This window comes from Ceratosolen solmsi, unplaced genomic scaffold (genome assembly GCF_000503995.2).
Source record: "Ceratosolen solmsi marchali unplaced genomic scaffold, CerSol_1.0 scaffold3, whole genome shotgun sequence".
NCBI lineage: Eukaryota > Metazoa > Arthropoda > Insecta > Hymenoptera > Agaonidae > Ceratosolen > Ceratosolen solmsi.
Genome location: NW_011948428.1, coordinates 243,423 through 256,437, shown reverse-complemented (window position 1 = coordinate 256,437; position 13,015 = coordinate 243,423). Strand labels below are relative to the sequence as shown.

General features: G+C 21.6%; 1 protein-coding gene across 1 annotated transcript in view; it reads right to left on the bottom strand.

Moving 5' to 3' along the window:
• Positions 1-12,984, bottom strand: part of LOC105363676 (uncharacterized) — a 55,663-nt gene extending 42,679 nt beyond the window's left edge. Inside the window, exon 1 of the mRNA XM_011501427.1 lies at positions 12,838-12,984. Coding sequence (XP_011499729.1) covers positions 12,838-12,984 — 147 coding nt within the window. The remainder of the gene's footprint in view (positions 1-12,837) is intronic.
• Between the last annotated feature and the right edge of the window lie 31 nt (positions 12,985-13,015).

Here is a 13,015-nt window from a genome sequence, read left to right as displayed (position 1 = left end):
AAATCAAAGATAATTACATAACTTTTCATACGTAAAATATTATTTTGATCTCGAAACTGTATATGATATGCAAGTATAAGGATACTTTACATATAATAATAAATCTCAAGTATAATATTCAATATTTTGAATTAAAAATTAAAAATTTTAAATTTATTTACTTCAATTTAAAATAAAAAAATATACAATAAAAGTATATATTATTTACTTCAATTTAAAATAAAAAAATATACAATAAAAGTATAATATATACTTAATATATCTAATATCATTAATATAATGTTATTACATTTTATCTTTTATCAAACGTTTAATTATTTAATTTTTTTTAATTCTGTATTTTGCATGTTGAGATTATATCTCGTAAGGAGTTAAGCAAAACAAGTATTATTATATTTTAGTAATTTTTGAATACATAGAGAAAAGTTGATTAGATAAGAATAGCAATATATGGCATCTTCAAGTAGGTCAGATTTTTTTATTCATGAAGATTTATGTTGTACAATAAATGGAGATGTATTTTTAACTTTCCTTTTATTAAGCTATTATTATTATTTTATTACTAAATATAAAATATACAAGAATATTTACTACTTATTTATATGTTATGATATAATTTAAACATTTTCAATATTAATTCAATGTTTTCAAATATGAAATTAATGTATTAAAAATTTTAAAACTGAATTTGCATAGTAAAATTTCAACATAAAAAAACTTTCATCAATTATTTCTTCAAATTATAATAATATGTCTATTTTCATTATTATTATCCTTAAAAATTGTTTCTTTTAGTAATAATTTTATTAATCAATGAAATATCAAGTCAAGGTAAATTTAAAATTGAAAATGCAATTTGTCTATTGTAATCTTAATCGAATAATTAATTCAAATATTTTACTCAATTAATATATTTTTACAAATAAATTTATATTTTAACATACTTTAATTATCATCAACAATATTTTTATACTCGATCAGAATCTGTAATTTATTTTATTAATAATAATATATTTGTTTGTAATATTTAACGTTATTTTATTTCAATATAATTGTAACTGCAATTAACGTTTTTTTTTTTTTTTTATCTAACATCTTGTCAAATTTGTTAACTATTATTTTTTATATTTCATAAATTTATTTTATTCTTTCATTTCTTCCAAATACCAAATATACTACAAAAAGTTTTAAAAATTTTTTGTATTTAAAATGTAAGATAAATTTTATTCACCTAATTAGTAATAAAAACAGTGAACAAAATTTATAGTTTCGTGCTTATTGTTCTATTTTAAGTTTATAAGTAGATTTATAAATAAATAATCTTAACAAAATATTTAAATTTACATGATAACAGAGCAATATATGTTTATAGTGCATTTTCAATTTATCGTACTTCTGTTAAATTTCGTTACATTGAAGTTATTCGACAAAACTTAATATATTTATTTAAAAAAAAAAAAGAAAGAAAAGTTGTTGCAGTGCATTCCTCTTAATCGTTGTAATTACTATAAGATATATATATATATATATATATATATATATATTAATAATCAGTATAATTTTTTCCAAATAACTCATAATTCTGACTACTTATTTTTCTTGCCTCGTCGAATAATCAAATAGATTATCTAATGCGACAACTCTTCATTATTGTTATCCGATCATTCTATAAATAAATGTATAGCTATTTCTAGATGGTACGAAAAAATTTTCCATTCGTTCCTACTTACTAATAATAAATTATATAATATTTTCTAAGAAAAAAAAAATAAATAATCTGCTTTATTCGCATAAAATATATTTACATAGCACTTTGCACAGTTTATTGGTCGGCAATACAAATTAAATATACGAACTCGCTATCGTATTCTATTATTATTAAGTTTCATTATTATTAAACCTATATAAATCCAAAGGTATTTTCATTTCAATTTTATATTAATATTTTTTTTAATATTCTGTATGGAATTGAAATAATACATTCTAACGTATATGTCTATTTTTTTTTTTAAGTAGAAATTTTATATATAATGTAGATAAGTTAAACTACAAATAATGGCGCATACAATTAAATAAATATCCAACATTGCTTGGCATATTATCAAAATAATATGGGAAAAATCTTACCAGAAATATGCTGCATCTTATAAAGGTTAATTTAAAATCACCCGATGGGTTATGCGAGTAAAAAGGAAATAATAAAATTAACAAGAAAGTGCTAATTATGTGTTTATTCGTAAATTACTTCTTGCATTATACATTTGTAGAAAAAAGATCTAAAGAATAAAATCAAAACTATGTACTATGAGCGCATGTTTGATACTTATTCTTCTTTCTTTCGTACTTCCATAAATTCATAAGCTCGCAATATAACGTAACATAACCCAATATAATATAACCCAAACGTAGATAGTGAACTAAGTATGTACAACGCAAAAAGAGATTGATTTTGATAATTCGAAGTAGGCTTAAGTTTTTTGAAATAAAAAAATAATATAAAATAAAGACCCGATGCCATCAGAATACGGCTACGAGCAAGCAAGTTGACAATTAGATTAATTTCTTGAAATAATATTAGGTTCCAATAATGTCAATAAGAGATAATAATAATTTATTGGCGCGTTAAAGTAATTTTCATGACAAATCTAATTCTATACTTATACAGTCATAGCAAGTAAATAATTCATGACTTATCAGATTCTTTAATATAACTACAAGTACTTTGGAACACATAACATATGAAAATAACGTACTATCTATTTTGTACTAAATTTTATATTCGCAAAAAGTTTGAAATTTATGAAATTTTCTAGAGTCCAAAAATTTTCAGCCAACAATCTATAAAACAGATTATTGAAACAATGTACTTATATGTATCAATAAAAGTGTAAAATAAAAGATTGCCAGCATAATATTTGATTTTGTTCTTACAAAAGAGAAAATTCAAATTATAATTGAAACATAATTTTAAAGTAATAAAAATAATTAAAATTTTGTATTTTAAAATCTCTTATGATTATTATGGAAGTTATGTACGACTTCAAATACTTCTCTAATGTTATTTTTAATTCGTACAGGATGTTTGTCGACGAAGGTTAGAAACAAGAGAGAACGAGAGAACGAGAGATTACCAATCATCCGAAATATTTTCTTAAAGCATATAAGAAGGATGAAGATAGGTAGCTTTTGAATGGAGACTAAGGAGTTTTTACTGTAGTTGAAGAAAATAAAGAAAGAAAAAGGCTTTCGAAGAGATATTCTTTTGTTATATTCGACCAATGTTACATTTTGATTCGGATAAAAAAAAATCTGGTAAAAAGATATAAATACCTTATGTGAATCATGACAAAATGATATATAACACAATAAAACCAAGGCTATGCGGACAGTGGAATATAGAATACAATATTTAGTGATGCTATATTTATAGGCATTGAATTATTTTTAAGTTATTATCAATTTACTATTAAATTCAAAGCTAATTTCTATCATTTTTAATTCTTAAATAAATTATGTTAAAATTATTAAAACAAAAAATAATTCTGCAATAAAAATTCTATTCAGAATCCAATTAAAATACAATTTATTTGATTGCAATTTAATTTTAAGTATACATAAGAATATCCTATATATATATATATATATATATAATTTTCTTCAAAAGCAATGAGTAAGGAATTAAAAAATTGGTATGTAAATTTCCATTATATATAAACAACAAGTATACGTTAAACTAAAAATGTATTAATTCTTAAGTGATTAATATAGTTATCAATAATTTTATATTAGTTCATGAACTATTACAATTACTTATTTATTGTACAAATTATATTACTACATTTTACATACGCAGAAATTGTTTTTAATTTTTGTATTTGTAATTTGAAATACGAAATATTATAGTAAAATAAATGAAAATGTGCAACTTTTCAACTTTTTTTTAGAGTCAAATGGAGAAAACGTGAAAATTAAAAAAAATAATATCATTTTATTGATAATCAGTAAAATTTAGCTATTAAAATGAGACGTAACTGATTAATTAATCTAATTACATATCAATCTTAGAAGGTGTAAAATGTAAAGACTTGGTGTAATGTTCGATCATTGATCAATAATGGGCTATTCAACTTTTTAAAAATATATATTTAATAGAATAATTCAACTACATTTATATAAATTCAAATATTTGAACTTTCAAAGTCACTTTTATATAATAGATAATTTCAAATTATAATTGCATTAGAAAAATATTTAACCAATAGATCTCTTCTAAAATCATTGAAGCGAAAATAAATTCGTGTACAAAATTCTCACGAGTTAATAATATTTTGTCCGTGAATATGATTTCTTTTTTAAGAATGTAAATTTACTAAATAATTGATTGAACAATTAATCCAAATGAATTAATTCAGATGGAAATACAGTTACAGAAAAATGTTATTAAATAATTCTTATGTATAAATTATTAATAAAATATGGAAAATACAATAGAAAAACCATATATTATATATAGAAAAACTTAAAAATTTATTTATATATTTGTTTAACAATCAATAATAGTTTTCAGTTCTATTAAATAGCACATCATTATTAATTTCTTAAATATTATAATTTAAAAATAAAATATAGTTTATTGTAGATCGGTAAATCTTAAAACGTTGTTAAATTAGAGATTATTTTATTTTATTTTTTTTTTCATTCAAGTTTTTGTAATAAATATTGGACTATAAATTGATATGCGCATTATTTAAAACAATTTAATTGTGCAAATTCACTGGAGAAATATGATATTTAAATTCCCATTGACAATTGTTTTGTAAGTACACTGTTTCTTTCCTTACACAAACAAATCAATCTACTACTTTCCAATCAACGTAATTCTAACCTTCTTGGAGGCATTATTACTTTCTTCCTCGCGTATAATAAAAATTCCCGTTCTTTGACGAAATGATAGCTGCTTGTCAATTATTATATCCATCATAAGTTCTGTTAAACGATTTAAAGTGAAAAAGAAATACACCAGGGTAATGTGTAATGAATAAGTATTTAAAAATTGTTCATTCTACAAGTTGTTATGTTGACAAAATAATAATTTAAATCTGTATCGAAGAAATTTACGTAAACGACACTAATTATTAGTTTAATCGCATTATTAAGAAATTTAATGTATTTTTCAGCTTCATTCGACTGGAATTACAAGCATATTATTTATTAACTTCAATCATTTTTCGTTAAACTTATATTTGATTGAAAAATATCGGTATTGCAAAAATTATTCTCTAGTATACGCATTATTATATCAATAAACTAAAAAATTGTAATTTATATTAGTACTTTTTTTTTTTTTTTTTTTTTTTTTTGAAATTAGTAAAAATGCAAAAGATCCATTGCCTATTTGATAATTCATGTTTACAAATATCTATGTGCAACTATATTAAAATTAGTGATTTAGTAATTATTAATTAATTTTTCTATATTAGTAACATATAGAAAAGTAATAACATTCGAATTTAAAAGTACTTATTTAGAATTTAATGGTAAATTTTATTGATTTAATATTTTTCCAAAATAAATAATAATTAATTTATAAACATATATATTTGAAATAAAATTAGAAAATAAATTTTACTTACGTAGTATAATTCTGCAGATGTGCATCGCAAAATTACAAAATATAATACCCAAATAACGATTTTTGCTTGATTCAAAATTTATTTATGAAAGATGTATTTACTATTTCTTTTGTTAGTTATTAAAACCTTTACATTACATGGTAAAATACAAGTATACACGTGTAAAGTCAAAGCTTTTAAATAAAAAATACATAATAATACTGAATTTTAAAATAAATGAATGAATTTGTGGCAACTATGTGGTATAAGGTACGGCGTATACTTTTAATTTTGTTTGTTTTTTAATAAACTAAAGGTTATTTATATCAATTTTTATGGCTATTATAATCTTATTTTATAATCGTTTAAAGTAAAAATACTATTTCGAATAATTAATTTAAATTCAAATAAATAAATAAGAAATTTATTATATGAAAAAAAAAACTGATATACTGTACACTCATATTAGTAAATAACTATAAAAGAACTTATATTCAACAATTGAATCTTTTGAATTTAAGATACAAAAAAAGTTATATAAAAGTTATACATATATATATATATATATATATATATATATATGTATATATATATATACCAATAATTAAAAGTTAATAATGAATAAATGTTTTATATTCTACAAAATATTACTCCTATGTATTAAATATAATATTACTAGAAAAATACATAAGAAATATTATATCAAAAGCGGCCACGTAATTTTCTATTCAGTGATTCTAAACACATCAACCGTTATGTATTTTTATAGGCACGTGATGTTAATAAAATTATAATAACAAATAGTCATTTTACATTTAATTCAAATATTATTTTAAACTATATTTTATATTTAAAACTAGTAGATAAAAAAAATTTAAGAGAAAATTATTATTTTAAACGAATTTAATACATAAAGCAGGGAATGTAATAATTATGTTAGAATATTTAATATTAATATCAATTACATAAATAGAATAATATAATGAATAGGAAATTGAATTAGAATAATGCTTAGGTATGATGCAAATATTGTTTTACACATTTTGCAGAGAATAGTTTCAATAAACTTTCATTTAATGTAATTTAATGTTACTGTTTACATTTAAATTCCTTAGTACAATTTTTAAAATAATTATTAACTTTTAAAAGTGTTTTCTCTTCGTCATAATTGAACTACAAGTCCGCAGCGATTTCTAAAATTGTATTTCGTGTATATTTTTCGACACGTATAAAACATTATACTCGCTAATAATATTTTGTGGAGCATAAAAATTATGTGTATTATTCATTTTACAAGGCACTTCTACATGTATATGTTAATGAACGTTATATAAGTTTAAAACCGCTGAACATAAAGTTCTATAACGATTTTCGACACGCAACATTTTGTAAATTTCCTATAGGATATTAAACGGGATATTCCATTATATTCCTTGTAATATAAAAAGCTTCTTCGTTATTTGCCTCTAATAATCATCAGATCCCTAAATATCTATGAAGGAAAAAGCACTGATGCATTTAAAGCCGCTAATAGAAAGTTTTACCGTGAATTTTTATCGGTAACTTATATAATTATAACTTACATAAAGTATGTATGCATTAAAAACTGGAACACAATTTCCATACAAATTTATAATCGTACTGTTTTGTTTGTTATTTAGCTAAGGTATAAGAGCAACAATTTGTAATGCAATTTCAAAACTAATTAATTAATAAATATTCATTAAAAATTTTTATTTTATATATATATATATATATATATATATATATATATATTAATGGGTTCGAACAAACCAAACTTTTAATTGACTGGGAAAAAAATAGACGAAAAAAATTTAATCTGTTTAAATTAAAAAATATAAAAATTTTTATCTAATCTAAGAACTATCTAATAGATACTTACAGAAACATTCATAATAATTTGTTTTTGAATTGAAAATTTCTTCTACTCATACTTCTTTTAGTAAAATCAATATACAGATCATAATTACTTAAATTTTTGCAAATTAATTGAAGAAAGCTTAGACTGTAATATTATTTTTTATTTGCATAAAATTTCATGAAGTACATGTATTATTTTTTAAAAATAAAGCAGAAAGCTCAAATCATCATCCAGAAACAAAAATATTTATAATTACTACACCATAATTAATATGATAAAGCATATGTTTATCTGTGCTGCTAAATAATAATTATATTATATTTAACTATTTACTTAGAAATTTTTTAATATTCTAGAATATATCATTACATCCCTATTATATGCTACTGGATTTCATTTCGCATCATTAAAGTATTTCATCTTGCATTACATTTTAATGTATTTCAACTTTTTGTCGGTTATCATCAATTGTTTAAAATTGATCAATTGCGTCGATTAATAAAAAATTTTCAGTAATTAGTTCCATTGAAACTAATGCCTACATTAAAATATAAAATAAGATATTTCATTTTAATTGTTCCAGCCCTAGTAATTCGCACATGTAACATTGGAAGTGAGATAATAAATGATTGTTTATTATTATAAATTATATTATATATATATATATATATATATATCGTATTTACTTTTATTAGTTTAAATTAATTGGAATACATAGTTTAACACTACGTATTACAAATTTTCATTTATAATTTAAGAAATAGCATATCTCACGTAATATATATATTTCTACACATTGATTTATCGAGTTAAAAACTAGTAGCGCACATGCATTAAAAAATTTTATTTCTTTCAATAAGAAAATTCGTGTATGAAAATTAATTTATAAGAAATTTTATAGCTACTTTTAATATCAACAGATAATACTATACAAAGACCAACTCGAATTCTTGTAAACTCACGATTTTAAATAATGCATAAAATTTATAATAAATGCGTATATTCATTATAATTATTGATTAATAAAGAGTCGAAATATTAAATTACAACTATTAATCGTAAATAAATAAGTATACCTATAAATATATTACGATACAACCTCCGAATCGATTATTCGTATTGTGTATTGAAAAAATGTTATATCTTACTTATTACTATATTTTAGTAATATTGAAAATTTCAGTACATTTATTATAATTTAATAAATTTAATAAAAACAAGTCTATTCATAAATTATTTACATTAAGAAATATTATATAATTTTATTTTTATTGTTTTTATTGTTTTCTTAACTTTATGTTTAAAAAATCCTATTCTATTAATTATTGCTTTATGCAATATATAAATAATTTACTATTATTAAATTATTTTACATTAATAACAATTGTTTATATAAGTATCATTTAACGATATTGTTTCCATACAAATTCACCTCTTTTCTCAATTTCATTTAAACATTATTAACACTTCAATGAGCGATAATTATTTAATAAATAAATAAATATATATATATATATGTCAGAGGTATTTGCTTTCGAATTTTGAAAAGTATCATTTCTATTTTGGCTATCTGTAAAATTCAAATCCATTAAATAATAACATTCATATTAACCAATGAGATGATAAAACAAATAACTATAATCTTATTATTACTATTAAAGTTAATATTAAACTAAAAGATTTTTTTTAACATTATATTATTAATTAATTTTTTTTTTATTAATATACTGATTAATATTGGTATGTATTAAAGCATTCTTTTAAAACTTAAATAAACAACTTAAATATAATTAAAAATATTAGAATAATTCTTGAGAGATTCCTATTTGCAAATATATAATTCGAAAACTATTTTTTATTATGGTTGACGAGGCAATAAATAATTGTAATATAACTATTTTTATTATATAAAATATAATGTGTCGAAATATAATGAGTAAATGTAATGTATTTAAATTTTTGTTATCAATTAAAAAATAATCAATTTTTAAATTTAACGTAAGAACTATGAATGTAAATATCGTTTGAGTAAAATTTTTGTATTATAAAGTAAATTTAAAAAGTCATTATTTTTTTTATCATTTTGTATTAATTTTTCATAGCAAGTGATTTATTTAATTGTTCATGTTTTTTACATGGATACATATTGCAACAGAAATTAAACTTTCAATAACTAAATATCTAAGCGTTTTATGAATTAAAATCTTAGATAGGTGATCATATTGCATATATTATGTATGTATTACATAATTTAATATTGAATATATTTTCTTTAATTTACAATAAAATATTGTCAGTATTATTTATACATCCATATTTTAATATTAATTTCATATTAATGTAATTTTTATACCTTTTTTTTTTATAAATAATAATATTGATAAGAGAATCATCGTATTTAATATATTCAATTTTTGGTATACGTAGACAAGAAATTTACTAAAGCAGAATTACAACAAAAAAAAATACAAATTAGATTATGAAAATTGGAAATTTATACTCAAATATTTGAACTAAAATAAAATATTAATTTTTTGCCTATAAAAAGATGACCTTAAAATTCTTGGAATTTCTAAAATTAAACGAAAATTAATTAAACGAATCAAAAACTTTGTACTGCTGATATATTATAATTTTATAATTAGAATACTACCCTTTAAATTGAGGATAAATTCATATAAAATTTTAAATATTTAGTCTTTGTTCTAAAAATTAATTTTTACAAAATTTAATGTGCTGAAGATTCAAATGATAAAATTTATTTTCAGAGAAAGTTTTAATAAAATAACGATAGGTCAAAGCATAGAACACATGGATTTTAATATAATAATCAGTAAAATTATTATTAATTTTAATTTAATTAATTGGATAAATATTTATAATAGTAATTTATACATATAATGTAATAACATAGTTTTACAATAATACAAGTATTTTTAATAATACGAATCAACGTTTTAATAAAAATAAGTTATTAAGTATTATTTTTGGAAATTAAAAAAATTATATTAATATTCTTATGTTTGTGTTTTATAAATAAATAAATAAATAAATAAATAAATAAATATAAATATATATGTATATATGTTTTAGTGAGAGAAGTACATAATTATTTCAGAATTCGTTGTTACATTAATTATTAATTTTTAATATTCTTGTAATGCTTTTAGCTTATTATTTATAATGTAATTAATTTTCCTTCGCACGGAGGAATAATATATGAATATTTATTATCCTTTCATATGAAAACGATAACAAAAAAACTTTGAGTGAATAATTATAATTAATGTAAGAAAATAAATAGAATTTTTAGGTAATCAAAATATAGTGATAATAAAATTTACTGAACTATATTTATTTTCGTCTAATTTATTAAACAGGGAGTTAGTTTTCTTACATTTTTCAAATTCATGTATTCATATATTTTCTAACCATCAATAGTTATTAATGTTCACATTTACTTTTATTCATATACTTTACACAGTTTTACGGTTAAATATAAATTTATATCAATTGGCGTTAACATTCATTAGCCCATCGATTTGTGTAATGTGCTATACAAATCTTTCGAATAAATATAAATTTATGTATACTATTGTATTAACGTATATTATATAAGATGTATGTAATTTATATAAATCTATATAAAATGTAATTTGCATAAATAGTAAATATATCATATTAGATCGTTTTCATATTATGATGAAATCGATAGATGATGAATCTATCTGAATTTATATGGAAATTTTCGTAAGTAAATGAATTTAAAACAAATTAAATTTATACACACTCTAGCTTACATGCAAATACATAAAATACGTTTTACGATATTTGTCAATTTAGAAAAATAATTCTCCTGGTGTATTATTTTCTAAACGTAAATATGTTGCTCTCAATATATATTTTACTGTAAAAATTATAATTTATATATTAAAGTTTAAAGTATTTTCTGTACATTTATCTATTTAACTAATTTTAACAGTTGTATTATTATATTTTATTATTATAATAATTCGTTGATATATCGTAACTACATTATTTTTGATTATATAATAACAGGACACGCGTAAGGTAAACAAATATAAAAAAATTCAATGAAAAAATATAAATAAATAGAAAAATTCATTATTCAATTACAATACTATTATTATATTATTGTATTTATTTATTGGTATTATTTGTTTAAATTATTTGTTTGTTTGTTTTTTTTTTTTTTTAAAAAAGACAGCTAGTGCCTATTAGTTTTAATATAATAAATTTGTATTCGTATTAAATTTCTTAATATTATATTTAAGAAATAACGAATTATTATTAAATAATAAATGATTGGAATAATTATTTAGAATAGAAACATTTCTCAAATTGCTGAATAATTTCTCTTATTTTTTGATAACGAATGGAATTTTTTTTATAGAATTGGGAGAAATCAAAAGCTTCAACAATATAAAATTTAATAGCAAAAGAGACATCAGTATTGCAACAGTTCCTATATATATATATATTTCATTTGAATATATACTTTACTAATATTTTTGGATAAAATACTTTAAAATAACGAGAATTCACGCTTATACTCAAATATTACGTTATGATTGTTAATATAATAAAATATAAATGTTATCGTGATGTGTGTGTATATGAATGGATATTTTCAATATTTCCTAGCATGTTGATAAAAATTTACTGTTCTTCAATAAGGAAATCGATCGCTGTTAATATCGACATTGTTAATGAATAGTCCCCCTTTGCCCGACGAATACTTGGCACTGTTCGAACTATCAATGGACATAAACAATCTTTCTTAATGACCGAACGACAAAAGCATTTTTGACAAACGGTGTAGTAATGGCTTTCCTATACATAAAACGAGTAAGCACTCTCCGCTCGTACAATAAAGCTCAAAATTTTGATAAAAGTATATGCATATCGCGAGCGGAGATTGCGACGATTAGCTTTGTCGCACGAATCGTGATGGGGTTGCATTCGAGCATCAGGTAAGGTTGATAGAAATAAACAGTCCACGGAGAAATAATTACCAGCGGTGTAGGCAATCATTCTCGACACTCTCTCTCTTAATAACCAAACGCCGAATAACTTTCATTAGGCTCCGAGGCTCCAACATCCGCTCCAAGTACGAAGTTGCATAGGTTAAGCTTTTATCAGCGGACCGAATCTTGCGAGCGAGTCGCGCGATAAGCAAAGGACGCGTGCATATTATTCTTGTCGTTCGATCGGATCGGCCTCCGGGAAAGCCCGCGCCGATAAGGCAGAGATCTGTCAGGATGCTAGCGAGGGGCGCCGGAAAGCAAAACAGCGGAGGAAAAAATGAGGGACACTACTCACCCGTATCCATAAAGTGCGATTCAGCTTGCGATAGGAGTCGTCCTGGTCGAGAGGCGTCCAAATGGTGTCAGCGATGAGACCCACGTTCGCGCGGGCACCGTTTACAAGTTCGTCCCGTTCGTCATGCGACAGGACCGATGATATCATTATATCCGGTCATGGTAAGAAAAGCGGTTCA